The 16,165-nt window shown below is 38.5% G+C and overlaps 1 protein-coding gene across 2 annotated transcripts in view; it reads right to left on the reverse strand.

Moving 5' to 3' along the window:
• camsap2a (calmodulin regulated spectrin-associated protein family, member 2a) overlaps positions 1 to 16,165 on the reverse strand; it is a 180,610-nt gene that overhangs the window by 78,196 nt on the left and 86,249 nt on the right. For both annotated transcript variants that reach the window (XM_072274141.1, XM_072274140.1), the window contains exon 3: positions 10,082 to 10,243. In XM_072274141.1, the coding sequence (XP_072130242.1) occupies positions 10,082 to 10,243 (162 nt within the window). The remainder of the gene's footprint in view (positions 1 to 10,081; positions 10,244 to 16,165) is intronic.

A 16,165-nucleotide genomic window follows, 5' to 3' on the forward strand; every position in this document is an offset into this window, starting at 1 on the left:
ATGTATATGGATTTCAGCAAGGCATTTGATAAGGTACCCCATGCAAGGCTTATTGAGAAAGTAAGAGGCATGGGATCCAAGGGGACATTGCTTTGTAGATCCAGAATTGCCTTGCCCAGAGAAGGCAAAGAGTGGTTGTAGACAGGTCATATTCTGCATGGAGGTCGGTCACCAGTGGTGTGCCTCAGGGATCTGTTCTGGCACCTCTACTCTTTGTGATTTTTATAAATGACCTGGATGAGGAAGTGGAGGAATGGGTTAGTAAATTTTCTGATGACACAAAGGTTGGGAATGTTATGGATAGTGTGGAGGGCTCTCAGAGGTTACAGCGGGACATTGATAGGATGCAAAACTGGGCTGAGAAGTGGCAGATGGAGTTCAAACCAGATAAGTATGAGGTGGTTTATTTTGGTAGGTCAAATATGATGGCAGAATATAGTATTAATGATAAGACTCTTGGCAGCGTGGAGGATCAGAGGGATCTTGGGATCCGAGTCCATAAGACGTTCAAAGCTGCTGCGCAGGTTGACTCTGTGGTTAAGAAGGCATACGGTGCATTGGCCTTCATCAATCATGGGATTGAGTTTAAGAGCTGAGAGGTAATGTTGGAGCTATATAGGACCCTGGTCAGACCCCACTTGGAGTACTGAACTCAGTTCAGGTCGTCTCACTACAGGAAGGATATGGAAACCACAGAAAGAGTGCAGAGGAGATTTACAAGGATGTTGCCTGGATTGGGGAGCATGCCTTATGAGAATAGGTTGAGTGAGCTCGGCCTTTTCTCCTTGGAGCGACGGAGGATGACAGGTGACCTGATAGAGGTGTATAAGATGATGAGAGACATTGATCATGTGGATAGTCAGAGGCTTTTTCCCAGGGCTGAAATGGCTAGCACCAGAGGACACAGTTTTAAGGTGCTTGGAAGTAGGTACAGAGCAGATGTCGGGGGTGTTTTCTACGCAGAGAATGGTGAGTGTGTGGAATGGGCTGCCAGCGATGGTGGTGGAGGCGGATACGATAGGGTCTTTTAAGAGATTTCTGGATAGGTGCACGGAGCTTAGAAAAATAGAGGGCTATGAGTAAAGCCTAGTTAGTTCTAAGGTAGGGACATGTTCAGCACAGCTTTGTGGGCCGAAGGGCCTGTATTGTGCTGTTGATTTTCTGTTCTATGTTCTAAACTTCTGACACTTTGTGTCATTTACAGCATTGTTCTGTGATTTAACGTGCATCTCATATGTAACAGGAAGTGAAAGGTAACACATAAGAGGTGGAGCAAGTGGAGGGTGAGGGTTTTATTCTTTTTAATATTTTAAATAATGCACCCAAGGTACGGAATTGTAAGGATTTCACTCAACACGTCTGTCATGGGGAAAATGCAGTCAAACCGTTAACAGCATTGGTGAAATTAAAACATTATGAAACTGATTTCAAACAAGAGAAAATCTGCAGATACTGGAAATTCAAGGCAACACACACAAAACGCTGGAGGAATTCAGCAAGCTAGGCAGCACCTATGGAAAAGAGTACAGTCAACATTTCGGGCTGAGACCCTTTGGCAGGACTGGAGAAAAAAAAGCCGAGGAGTAGATTTAACAGGTGGGGGAAGGGGAGGGGAGAGAGAAACACACAAGGTGATAGGTTTAGCCAGAGCAGAAGGGATGAGGTGAAGAGCTGGGAAGTTAATTGCTGAGAGAGACAGAAGGCATGGAAGCAAGAAGAGGGGGGAGGAGCACCAGAGGGAGGCGATGAGGGGGCAAGGAGATAAGGTGAGAGAGGGAAAAGGGGATGGGAAATGGTGAAGGGGGGGTGTCGTTCCATATAAGAAAAGGAGCCATTTTTTCATGTTGCCATGACAAATAATGCATTGTAAATATATAAACTGCTTCAGTGTATCAGTGTTATATCGCTGGTCTACCCATGTTTTCACTTCTAAAAATATCCAATTAAAAGTCAGATTAATTATATACCATTTGGTCTGCCTCACAGAAGACCGCAGCACAGATCTCACATCATATTTCTGCTGTTTCGCCTATTTTCTGAACATTCTCTTCCACTTTTCTCCCAATATACTCAAAATCATAGTCTATTTATTTATACACCTATGTCTGCAATCAGAATCCTACAAAATGATTAGAAACTGATAAAATTGCCTAGACTATGTCCTCATTTGTCTTGAATTGTCCTCAGAAAACCTACCCCAGCTTCAGCACAATATCCTTTACGTGCCTATTTGCTGCAAAGACTACCTTTACAGATCCTTGAATTATTTTATCAGTCTGCTCCTGTGGGCTCATTAACAAGCAGGAACTGGGAAGCTTCATTTTTGTGAAACTCCTAGGGAAATTTTGACCCATTAACTAAGATTATGGAGATAAAATAGCTGTACAGTATGTCCTGATGCAGGGCTTCAACCAGACTCATTGAAAATGCCTTTCCTTCCGCAGATGCCCCTTCCACCTGGTGAGTTCCTCTGACAGTTTCTCTTTGTTGCTCCAGATTCCAGCATCTGCAGTCTCTCATCTTGACAAAAACGCTTGTTGCATAACTATTTTGAAAAGTGTACTTAAAACACAACAGTTACTAATCATGAGGCAAGGGGGACCAGGGTGTAATTAGTTCTGAAATTCAAAGTGTGCTGTTCAGAAGCCTGTTACTTGTGTCAAACTCGAAATTAAAAGCTGCATTGGAGAGATAAAAATAACACAAATTTATTTATTTATTCATTCATTCAGATATTGAAATTATCAAATTTTTTAATTAAAATTTGAATTGAATTATTGATTCATTGAAATTATCCTGTCAAATGTATTAAAAATTCAAATCCTGTTTTATCAACTTGGACTTAAGTCACATTATTTTTGAAAATTTACTTCATAGATGCTTCTTCAAGTTAGTCTACAAAATTAAAAGAACATTGAATTTTTAGGTTTAGGACCACAGCAACTTTGAGCTTGGCTCCAATGGCGGTTATCTTATCTTTTGATATGAAGGTACGAGATTCAATTCTAGTTTTTAGATTCACATAAAATATCTACACATTTTTGCAGCAATTAGCTTCATAATAGAAGAATAATTAACACTGCAGTATCTGACAAGTTCATGTTTCCTGGCAGATAAGGTTTCAAGGTGAATTAACAGGCAATGCAGAATCAGAGTACAGTTACAGGAACCTCACAATTTCACCTTACAATTACAGGAACGTAAATGCTGCATTTTATTCTTTCACCTTTTAGTTCAATTCTAATGTATATTGCACAAATCAGAGCCTTAGATGGTCTCACTTGGCACTTCATCTATGCACAGAAAATATCCCATGCACAGTTTTGAAGAAGAGCAGGTCAACATCACCAAAGTAAATAGTCTTAATAGTTTTACACAACAGTTTGTTTGTCCTGCAATCCACATATTGCTGTTGAGTTTCCTTCATGTGAAAGTGAGTACATTTCCTAATTATTTAATCAATTGTAAAGAAGCTTGGGACAAATTGAGTTCATGACAAAGACTCAATGAATTTCTTTATTAGCTAACTTTCTTTGCAAATCATAGCAGAAAGTCTAATTAGCTAACTTTGTCATGATAATGAAACTGTGATTACGATGCATTCTTTGGAAAAGATAAATTCTTTAAATATGCTGCTGATATGTGATAGGACTTTTTTAAGGTCATGCTTCTGAACAAGTTATGACCTGAAATTACAAAGGCCTCTCCTTGTATAGGGTGAGGCAGATGATTTATTCTTGTATCATATATCTTAACTGAGTTTCAATCATCTCTCCCAGTCTGTTTCTGAACACTCAAGCAACAATAACCTTTGATATTATGATTATATTTGTGTAAAGGTATATTGCATTTTGTGCCTTTGTAGATTTAAGAACATTCTCCTTGCATCTACTTAAGCATGTCTTGTGCATATAGAGAATTCAGCAATAAAACAGCTTACAGTCAGATATATTTTTAGATAAATCATCAAAATTAAGCTTAAAATTGATATTCATAATTAGTGTTAAAAGCAAATCTGAACACATACCAAGGTTCATCCATAAAGACTCCACACAATCAAGAAATTATAATAAGTATCAGGGTAGTCTACAACCAAACAAAGGAGTACGATAAAGACTGATCTCTAGTAGGTAGATGAGATTGTTAGGAACAAAAATGCTGTCGCTGTTGTAACTTGTTGTAGTTAGAATCACAATTCTATAATCATTCACAGATTCTACAGTTTTGAAAATGAAATTAGGTATTTCCTTTAAGGTAATGAGTTTTGCAAGTATTGATATTCCTGCTTCATTTACTATATGAAATGAAGGTTTGAGATTTCAAAGCATGGCGCAGCATATATACCAGGTAAATTCCTTTATGAATATCAATGAAATTAGGTCCAGACCATCTATTCAAATGACTTAGCAAGAATGCACAAACTGCATGTTGATGTTTCAAATGCTGCTAGATGTCTCACTATTATTGTTAAAAATGCAACAGATGAGGACGGGCAGAAGAATAGCACAACATGGATGGTCTCTGAAGACTGAGTCAGAGTGAAGAATCTCCAGTGTTGAAAAAGTCCTGCAAGACGATACAAGCCTCAAATAATTATGCAGTAAACACTTTCAAGTGAAGCACATGTGAATTTTGAGATTTTTATCCTCCTTTTAAGTCCTTCCATGGCCTTGCCATTCTAGTCTCTACGATGTCCTCCAGCTTATTAACCTTTGGACAAGATCTGCCCTCCTCCAATTCTGGCCTCTGGAGTATTCTCAGACTTAGTCATTCATCTACTGGGTGCCAAAGAACTAATCTCTAGAATTCCATTGTTGAACCTCCCTGCCCTCAGCTCTCTTTCCTCCTTAAACTCCTTTTCTTTGCTGACTGCAGTTACAGCCTCGCCATATCGTTATGACTGTGCCAAATTTTATTTGACAATGTTCCCTGGAAGTGCTTTTGTAATGCACCGGTTCCATCAGAGTGATACATAAAAGCTGCATTGCATTTCTATGTCTTACAATACTATAAATAAATTTTAGTTGAAGGCCGCTTAGTCCTCTAAAGGGTATGGCATGACATCATCTCCAACACAGTGATTCTCTAAGCTGAATTGATACATGCAGTCCAAAGTTCCCACTGTGCATCAGTATCTTGTTAGCTGCGATGCCAGAGGGCACAGCCTCAGAATACAAGGACGTCCCAGTAGAACAGAAATGAGGAGGAATTACTTTGGCCAGAGGACAATGAATCTGTGAATTTTTTTTGCCACAGATGGCTGGGGAGGCCAAGTCATTGGGTATATTTAATGAGGTTGAAAGGTTCTTGACTAGGAAGGGTGTCGAAGGTTATGGGAAGAAGGCAGGAGAATAGAGTTGAAAGAGGTAATAAATCAGCCACCACACAAAAAAAAAATGCTGATGATCGCAGCAGGCCAGGAAGCATCTATAGGAAGAGGTACAGTCGACGTTTCGGGCCGGGACCCCAGCATCTGCAGATTTCCTCATGTTTGCGTTTTTAAATAAATCAGCCATGATGGAATGGTGGAGCAGACTCGATGGACCAAATGGCCTAATTCCGCTCCTGTGTCTTATGGTTTTGTACAAGAATACTGATCTTAAACTTCAGAAAGGCCCTGTTTTTAGGTACAACTGCAGAAGGCCAATGCCAGAATTAATGTGGATAGCAAATGGAGAAAGAGTGGGCTAAAGCAACAGGAGGAGAAGGAAAGAGAAAAATAAACAGATTCTTGACTATTTCACTGTTGAAGCTCTTTGCTTTATAAAATTAGCCTGTATTAAGCTCAGAACTCTTACTCTGAGTTCAAAGTAAAGTTGAATTTTTAAGCAAATAGCCATTAATTATTTCACCTGATTATTAGCCGTTGGCATGGACAGAATATGTAAACAGCTCTGATTGCTTACTGTTTGAAGACAGTTAACCACAGAGGAACTCAAGAACATCTCTCTCAGTTTATGAAAAGCTGCATTTAAAAAGGCAGTAATTATGACCAGTATTTAGTTGATGATTATTAAAATATTTATATTGTTGTGAATTATACAATTCCTATTGTGCCCTCACAAATTCTTTTTTTTGGAAAAAGGAGGCTGAAACTTGCTTTCAACTCTGCTCAACTGAACACAGAACATCCTTATGCTCTGAGAATTTTAGGTTAAGAACAGTGCAAAGACGTAAATAAAACTTGTTAAAAAGGCTGCAGTTACCAGAGAGACAATGAGGACCTGTAAATATTTTACATGAAGGCTATGATTTCTTTGATTTTCAGAGTCCTGACTGGTGGGTTTCTACTTTGGACAGAGCTTGGATGTATCAAATCAGAACAACATTATGATCCTTTCACACAGTGATATAATTGCTAGAAAGGAGAACTACAACTACTTTCATTATATCAACTGGATTTCTGAAAGATACTGAATGAAGAACACGTCACTTTTGTGAAACATTGAGATATTTCATGCGCCCCAGGGACCAATTATACAAATGGTGCAGTCCTGCACTAGATCTGTCATTAAATCTGAGATCTGTGCGCATGGTAGAACTCAACACCACATAAACAAGGAAAAGTAGAATGTCAGAGAAAAGTAGAGAGAAACACAAGTAAGCAAGAAAAAAATCTCGATAGATAGGTACAAAGGCAAGAAAAGGCAAAAGTTAACATGGAACATTTGTAGACAGAGACAGCGGAAATTACATTGGAAATGATGATAATAATAATAATAATCATCCAGAGAAATTAAAACAAATGTTATATCTGTTTTCATGGAAGACACAGAGGACCTCCTGGTAAAAGCGCAGAACTAGTCTAAAATCAATTAACAGCTTAAAGAAATACGTGTTAATCAAAAATATTGTTTGGTATAAATTAATAGTACTGAAGAATTTCTGAATATTCTAGAATGATCCTCAGAAACTGTAAGTCATATATAATCATAGAAATGGAAGGAGAAAGAAAACATTGACCACAGTTAACCTGGCATCAGCAGTAGAAAAAATGCTAGAAACTATTATTAAGGAGCACTCAGAAAATAACAATAGGACTGCAAAGTCAACATGTGCTTCTGAAAGGAAAATCAATTTGGGCAAATCTGTTACGTGGAGACTCTGCAGACGCTGGAAATCCTGAGCAACACACACAACATGTAGCATCGGAAATGTATAATCTGTTGAAAGTATTTGAGATTGTGATTAGCGGAACAGGTAAGGAGAACCAGCAGAGGTGATTTCTTTTGGACTTTTCAGAAGGCTTTGGTTAAAGCGTCACAGAAGACATTATCTGGACACTGTGTGATACTGGCATGGACTAAGGATTGGTTAGCAGACAGAAATCAAAGTAGGGTTGTTTTGGAATGGGAAGATGTAATTATAAGGTGCTGCACAAATCAGTCATTCACAATTGATGTCATTACTTTGGGTGAGGACATTGTGTCATAAACACAAGTCTGTTCATAAGACAAAGATATAGGAGCAGAATTAGCCCATTGACTCTGCTCCATTATTCAATCTTGGCTAATTTTATTCTCCCTCTCAACCCAATTATCCTGCCTTATTTCCATAACATTTGATGCCTTTACTAATCAAGAACTTATCAAACTCTGTTTTACATATACCCAATGACGTGGCCTCCACAACCATCTGTGATAATGGATTTCACAAAGGCAACACCCTCTGGCTAAAGAAATTCCTCATTTCTGTTCTAAAGAGATGTCCTTCTATTCTGAGGCTGTGCCCTCTGGTCCTACACTCTCCATGTCCATTCTATTTAGGTTTTTCAATATCTGGCAGATTGCAATGAGATCCCAACTCATTCTTCTAAACTGCATTGAGTACTAGTCTAGAGCTACCAAATTCTCCTCATATGTAAACCCTTTCATTCTTGGGATCATTCTTGAAAAACTCCTCTGGACCCGCTCCAATGCCAGCACATTCTTTCTTAGATACGGGACCCAAAGCTGCTCATAACACTCCAAAGGTAGTCTGAACAATGCCTTATAAAATCTCAGCATTACGTCCTTGCTTTTATATACTAGTCCTCTGAAAATGAATGCTAACATTGCATTTTTCTTCCTTACTACCGACTCAACCATCATGTTAACCTTTAGGAAATCCTGCACAAGGACTCCCAAGTTCCTTTGCACCTCTGATTTCTGAACTTGCTCCCCATTTAGAAAGTAATATACAGCTTTATTCTTTCTATCAAAGTGCCTGACCATCACACATTCAGTGTTGGCGCGTGACCAAGTGGTTAAGGTGTCGGTCTAGTGATCTGAAGGTCGCGAGTTCGAGCCTCAACTGAGGCAGTGTGTTGTGTCCTTGAGCAAGGCACTTAACCACACATCACTCCTGTATGTTTATAGCCCAGAGGCGGCAGTTGGTGCAGTACGGACAAGACATGACAATCTGCCACTACTTTGCACATTCTCCTAAACTGTTCATATCTTCTGTAGACTCCCTGCTTCCTCAACATTACATGCCCCTCCACCTATCTTTGTACCATCCGCAAACTTGGTCACAGAGCTCTCAATTCCTTCATCCAGATCATTAACATATAACATGAAAAGTAGCGGACCCAACACCAACCCCTGCAGAACACTACTAGTCACTGTCAGACAACCAGAATAAGCCCTCTTTATTCCCACTCTTTGTCTTCTGCCAATATTCTACCCATGCTTGTATCTTTCCTGTAATACCATTTGCTCTTATCTTGTTCAGCAGCTTCATGCATGGCACCTTGTCAATGGCCTTCTGAAAATCCAAGTCAGTCAAAATTGCCCCTTAAGTAAACCATGTTGACTTCATCCCGTTTAATTGTGTGCCTCTAAGTACTCTCATCCTTAATAATGGACTCCAACATCTTGCCAATTAGGCTAAAAATTCCAGAATCCAGTGATTCTTTAAAAATTACCACTAATGCCACCATGATCTCTTCAGCTAACTCTTTCAGAACTCTGGGGTCTAATACATCTGTCAGGTGACTTTTCTACCTTCAGACCTTTCAGTTTCCAAAGCACCTTCTCTTTAGTAATAGCAACTACAGGTATGCATCGCTTAACATCCACGATACGTTCTGTGAAATCGGACGTTGTGCGAACACCATATTATATACTTAGCAAACCTATATGGAGCACTGTAGTGTACCTGTATTGACAAAATAGACAAGAACTTACACTAAAACTGTGCACTGTACACTATAATACATACATAGACACACTATATTTTTTATTTCATTTTAATCTTTTTAAATTTTTTCACTTTTTAAACTTTCATATAAACACTTTCTTAGCCTGTATCACACACAATTTAGCAAAGATGATCAGGATCATCCACATCACTGTTCTCAACTTCCTCATAATGTTCCACTGGAAGAGTTTCAGATCGAATAACCTGCGTTTGGAAGCCACGATGCACTTTACGGTAATATTTTCGAAAGAAAATTAAACAGAGAGATAACGCTACCACACTCAAGAGACACGTGATACATGAAATTGGTTACATCCACTACATCACATTCTCCGATCGGGACTAGGGACGTATATGCGATCGGACGTTGTCCAAATGGACATTAAGTGGCACACACCTGATATACACACTTCTGTCTCAAATTTCTGGCACACTGCTACCCAAATTTGTGAACTCTTTGTGTGAACTAATCAACACAAGGTAATTTCAAGCTCAATTCTCACCTCACTTCATAAATCAGTTTTAGAAAGTATCTGACAAACTTCACACCTCGGTGCCAGAGTTCTCGGTGTCTCAGTAAAAATTTGGTACACTCCAGCAGTGGGGATGAAAGAAAGGTTAGAAACCAAAGAAATACATTTGGAGAACAATGGAGAAAGAAACCGGAAGAAAAGTGGAGATGCAAGAACAGAGTGAAAGGAATTCATGAAGTGAGAGAGAAATCGAGATACAAGTGTAAGTGCAGATTTGTATGCTATTTGTATGCTGCTGTAAGCTGTGGCATATTCAGCTGTTGACAACTCGTATCATTCATTGCTTTTGAAGTTAACAATCTCATTTCCAAACTTTTTATAGTTACCACATTTTTCAATCCTATTTAATCAGATTTGTGACATTTTACCTTATTTATCCAGCAAACAATGGCATCTTCAATGTCATATGGAAGTTCTGTGGCTGGGAAGAAGTTGGTGAACTGCTGGACACAGGAGACCACTTTCTCAATGCTGATCATTTCTACAGTGTAAGCCATCATCAGTGTGTCAATCATGGCCAAATGGGCAGACTGCAAAAAAAAAGAATTTTAAGTAACCTTCAAGAAATATCACAGTTTTACCAACGACATATAAAGTTGAAATTGCACAAGTACATGCTAGATTTATACAGTCACACTTTCAAACCTCTGGTAACTCCTTTTATTTAATTAAAAAATCATCTCTACAAATTTGGTGTGGCTATTGTATGAGTGACACCTTAGTCACCAAATACAAGTATGAATTTACTTCTTACCACTTGAGAACATTGCAAATGGTATATTGTTTCAAAAGCAACAAATTATTTTGCAATGTTGACAGGTAGATTTGTTTTTGAATTAGTATCAGAACAACCTAAATAGAAGATAGTGTTATTAAAGCCAAAATGATGATTAAAGATTTAATTAACGCAACACACATCAAAGTTGCTGGTGAACGCAGCAGGCCAGGCAGCATCTGTAGGAAGAGGTGCAGTCGACGTTTCAGGCCGAGACCCTTCGTCAGGACTAAAGATTTAATTTAATTAACAGTTTCAATTCAGATTTTCTGTTCTTTCACCATTCTGCATTTGAGTCTCTATAGTATATGATCAAAAAAGAGATCAATTCATGAACTGGGTTAATTATTGTAGTTAAAGAATGTTACAAGCAGTGATGCTAGAACAATATTATAAGCAGCTTTAGTGATGAAGGTTTATTAAGTTGAGACTTCCCTGGGATGAAACAACTGAGTATGCAAAAAAACACATAATTCACACTGTTGGTAATATATTGGTAAAGCTATGGCCTAAAACTTGAGGGGAGGCATTGTCTCAAATCACTGATATTCATGTAACTGGGATTTCCCTTGTGTAAATCTCTGAAATGCAGATCAATTGAAGTTAGTACAGCGGATTCCGGTTAATTGAGGCACATCAGGACCAGTATATCTTGGCCCAATTAAGTGGTTGCTACAATTAGCTGAAGTTTCATGGAAATAGTTAAAAAGTACAAAAATGAAAAACTGAGTAACAAATTATGTATTTAAATGAAATACAGAACAAATCAGAACACTACCAATACCACTACAGTATTACAAAACTGTGTATAGTTCCTAATAGTTATCAACGGAGGAATTCATCCATTGTATGCTGCCATGTTCTTCTAATTGACTGTAAATTAACAAAATCAGAACAGACACCCAGTGCAGATGATGAACTGCTTTCATAGTGTTCCTTTGCATCATCCAAATCTTCATTTTCATTGTAACATTCAAGATGATTGTCGATACCTTCAAATTCTTTGTAGTTCCTAACTTGTTCATCTTCACTTCTGGCCATTTCTGGCATCTCCAAGCCTGAATGCTTGAAACCGCGGTGAACAAAACGGTTCTGAATTGTCTTATTGCTTATTTTTCACCAACTATCAGTGCCAAAAAATGTAACTGTTGCTATTTAAAAACTGTTCACTCCAAGCACAGTGTAGCATATAATGGCCACAGAAGTGCACATGGCTGATTCTAGTTAGAACCTGTTCGGCAACAATCTGCTACCCCAATTAAGCAGCATAGTGTGCCAAGTAAATGAAGGGGATCAGCACAATGTAAGTTTCTCAACCATATTGAACCTGTGCACTGGCATTATTTTCAAGTTAATGTGCTGTAAAAATATTTATATAGATTATGTTTTGCTCCCCACCAATCTCTCCAAATATCACATTTTTATATCTGTAATAACAATGAAGAAAATGTATCTTGTAATTTCCATGGTGACCAATCTGGAGGCAAAGTAAAATCTGTTGCACTGGCAACAAAGTGAGCTGACACACTGGTGGGAGAAATCAGATTCTGCAGCCCTGCATATGACTCAAATTTGCCACAGGTCAAAACCTCTACAGCTAATCACTGCATAGATATTTATCATTGCCTAATAAAGGACAATATATTTCAGATGCAATCTGATCTAAGTATTTCTGACAGAAATAATTCTCAACATTTTTACAACCAGATACCACTTGGTACTTTCATTCTGCCATTTACTTACTCTAATGAATTTTATTTGTTTGGAAGCAACACCACATAGAACACTAATAGCATGCAGCCACCAGCAAATACTTAAAAGCGTACCCTGGACAACATTCTCACAAATAGCATATGTGTTATTGCTCAGTTAACCATCACTTCAGTCAAACCTTCTTGTTAATTCTACTTAATAAGTTAAGTTCTAGAATAAAAGTTGAAATTTTGCTTATGCCACTAATCATACAAATTAATTTGATGAACCTTGATCTAGCATCTAGCTTTTCTTGTTCATCACAGATGGTGACATAGAAGGCATACAGGAATAAGATATGTCAGCTAGTTGAATGGCATTGTAACAATAACCTTGCACTAAAGTGTTGGCGCGTGGCCAAGTGGTTAAGGCGTTTGTCTAGCAAGGTCACTAGCTCGAGCCTTGGCTGAGGCAATGTGTTGTGTCCTTGAGCAAGACACTTAACCACACATTGCTCTGCGACGACACCGGTGCCAAGCTGTATGGGTCCTAATGCCCTTCCCTTGGACAACATCGGTGATGTGGAGAAGGGAGACTTGCAGCATGGGCAACTGCTGGTCTTCCATACAACCCTGCCCAGACCTGCACCCTGGAAACCTTCCAAGGCGCAAATCCATGGTCTCATGAGACTAATGGATGCCTATATAAAAATCAGCAAAAATAAGGAGCTGATTGTGGGCGTCAGGAAGGGGAAGTCAGGCAAACTTGTATCGATCCTCACTGAAGTGTTTGTGGTGCAAAGGGTGAGCTGCTTCAAGTTCCTGAGTGTCACATTTTGGAGGATTCATCCTAGGTCCAACACATGAAGAAGACATATCAGAGTCTCCATTTTCTTAGGAGATTTGATATGTCACTGAAGACTGACAACCTTTCATAGGTGCACTGTGAAAAGCATTCTGAGTGGTTGCATCACGACTTGGTACAATACACAGGAAAGCAAGAGGCTACAGAGAGTGGTGGACTCAACAAGATCCATCTCAGGTACAATGTTCCCCACCATTGAGGATATCTACAAGAGACAATGCCTCAGGAAGGCAACATCCTTCATCAAGGATGCTGACCATCTTGCCAATGCCCTCTTCTAATTGCTGCTATCAGGCAGGAGGTTCAGTGGCTTGGAGACCCACACCTCAATGTTCAACAGTAGCTTCTTTCCCACTCCTATCAGGTTCTTGAACGGACTTGAAAACTCTTGATTCTATCTTGGGCTATATTTCCCTCAACTTGCACTGATGTAATTATGTTATTTTTGTTTATTGTATTGTGCAAGTTTTTATGTTAATTTATTTATGTAATTGATCTTTGTAATGTCTTTCTTTTAAAATAATCTAATCATTATAAAGTACCATGTTGCTGCTGCAAAAAGTGAACTTTCATGACACTTTTGCTCTGGATATGTATGCCTACAATAACAAACTTGAACTTGAACAAGTTTTCCCTTTCTGGGCTAGAGACATGAAGGACAACTATGCTGCAAGCCTTGATGCAATGTTGACCTTTGCATGCTCCAGGACTACAGTCTCAAGACCTGTCAAGTACTTCAAGGAGCTGATCTTCCTAGACAGGAAGAAACAATTATATTGGTGAAATTTGGAGCAAGGAAACATAATCATAGAATTAGAGATAAGCAATCCTTCACACAAACAGCAGTATAAAATTAGATCCAAATCACCACAGCAAAAATTGTTCAGGCTGTGTCAATTGAAATTTTTGTCTGGCGAACTTCAAGATATGAATTTAAAATATAGAGACAAATCAGATATACAAAATTATGATTCAATTAGCTAAACTGAAAGAAAGGTGGAACAGACTACACCCATTCCTATATTCTTCTTGCCGTATCACAATAAATGGTGAATTTATTCAATATACTATTTTTTGCTATCCTCCGGGGAAGTTTGTAAGCGAAGCTAACAGTAAAGATGCTATTTTAGCTCAACTGGTAACACTCGTGCTTCTAACTCAGAACATTATGGGTTCAAATCTCTTCGCAATTGTATGTAACATCTCACATTTCTGACCTCAATTTAAGTTATTGAAATTACAAGTTGGCTATGCATTACATTGCTCCTTCAAAATCAACCCAGAAAATATTGAGGAGCAGCTTTTGTTCAGAGGTCGTTTTAAAATAATTCCATAGTCTGATGTCTTCTATCAGATTCTTTCTTCTTCATCCTTTTGCCTTTCTCCATCTATCACCTCCCAGCTTATCACATTATTCTTACCCTCCCCATCTCTCCTCTCACCTGGATTCACCTAACTCCTGCTCGTCCCCTCTCTCTATCCTTCTGTGCTGGCTTCTGCCCCCACTACTTTCCAGTCCTGATGAGGAGCCACGGTCCAAGATGTCCACTGTTCATTCTCCTCCGTAGATGTTGCTTGACTCATTACATTTCTCCAGCAACCAGATTTCCAGCATCTGCAGTCTCTGCTGGGCCTTTATCATTGCTTTGTGTCATTACAAGAGAGATCAGAGGAAAAATAACTTGTTTCTAGGGGTTAATTTTTTTCTCTATCGTATTAAATCATTCATGTTGAGTTAGAAACTGAAATTTTAAAAAAAATCAAAAATCTGCTGACAGCAAAATATTGTCAGAATTGTATTACTAGTGAAGATTTAGTGGATGGCAGGTAGGCCTTTAGGTTTTAAGTTCTCAAACTATTTCCTTACTTTGAAAGTCCTCTCCCTTCCTTGTACTCAGTTTTGTACAGCAGATCTCTGATAGGATGTTATGACTTTGAAGGGAATGCAGCACACGTATACCAGAGAGATAGTGGAATCCATGGACTATATAGGAGATTATAAGAAGGTTGCAATAGGCATAAATTAATACATTTAATGACATATGCCAGTGATATTAAACCCAATTCTGATTCTGAATTAGAGTTAAGAAGATTTTCAGCTGAGGTGTAAAAGACAGTAAGGGGAACAGATAAGGAAGAAAGAAACTGTAGGTTAGAGAATCTATGGCTAAGGCCCAAACAGTTGATGAGGTCTTTGAAGACTTGCTGTATGGTAGAAAACACTCCACATGAAAAGGGTGGGAGAAATTTTCAACTCTCTGACAATTGATGCAGTCAGTTATTACTTTCTATAAGTATAAAGGCAGGAAGTAAAGGCACAAATACCAGACAGAATTAAGATAAATAGTAACTGCTGTTAAAGCTTTATTGTCAGGACATGATAATAACATACGTACGTCATACACTAAGTTTTAGAAGGAGAACCATGCCATGAAAATATCAGAAGGTAACAACAAGGGTATTTCAATAAGAAAATGCAAAAACCTACCAAACAGCTCAGCTGAGTAATTTCTTTTCCAAGTAGTGAATCTTTGAAATTCTCTATCCTCAGGCTCAGTCATCGAGTTCATTTGAAACAGGAATTGATAGATTTCAGCATGTTGACAGTTATTGAAGGGATGAGGAGAGCAAAGCAAAACAAAGCTGTGATAACCATCAGCCATCGTCTTGATAAATGGTTGTGAAGGAAGTGCCAAATGGCACACTCCCTTTCGTATTTCTTAAGCTTTTATGATCTATCTGTACCCCCTAGTACCCGTCATGCAATGCACAGATAATGTGCCTACCACAGGTGCTTGTAGCAACATTAAGTGACATTACCATTGATATACTCATACAACCATTCCAAAAAATATATTTTAAACAAAAATGGTGAAAAAAAGCAAAAAGTGACGATTTCCTGCATCCTTAATTCCTAAAGTCGCAAATGGGCCAAACTGATAACTATGCCGATACTTATCCTACTAACAAGTTCAGAATATACACTGTGACACACTATAGATACAGTACCAGAACAGATCAAATACAAAGACATGGCAACCCGGGAATTTAAGTTCAATTAATGAACTAAATCTGGATAAATCTCAGTAATGATGAGTCCCCCAATGTGGTTGACAGATTC

The sequence above is a fragment of the Mobula birostris genome, chromosome 12, assembly GCF_030028105.1.
Source record: "Mobula birostris isolate sMobBir1 chromosome 12, sMobBir1.hap1, whole genome shotgun sequence".
NCBI lineage: Eukaryota > Metazoa > Chordata > Chondrichthyes > Myliobatiformes > Myliobatidae > Mobula > Mobula birostris.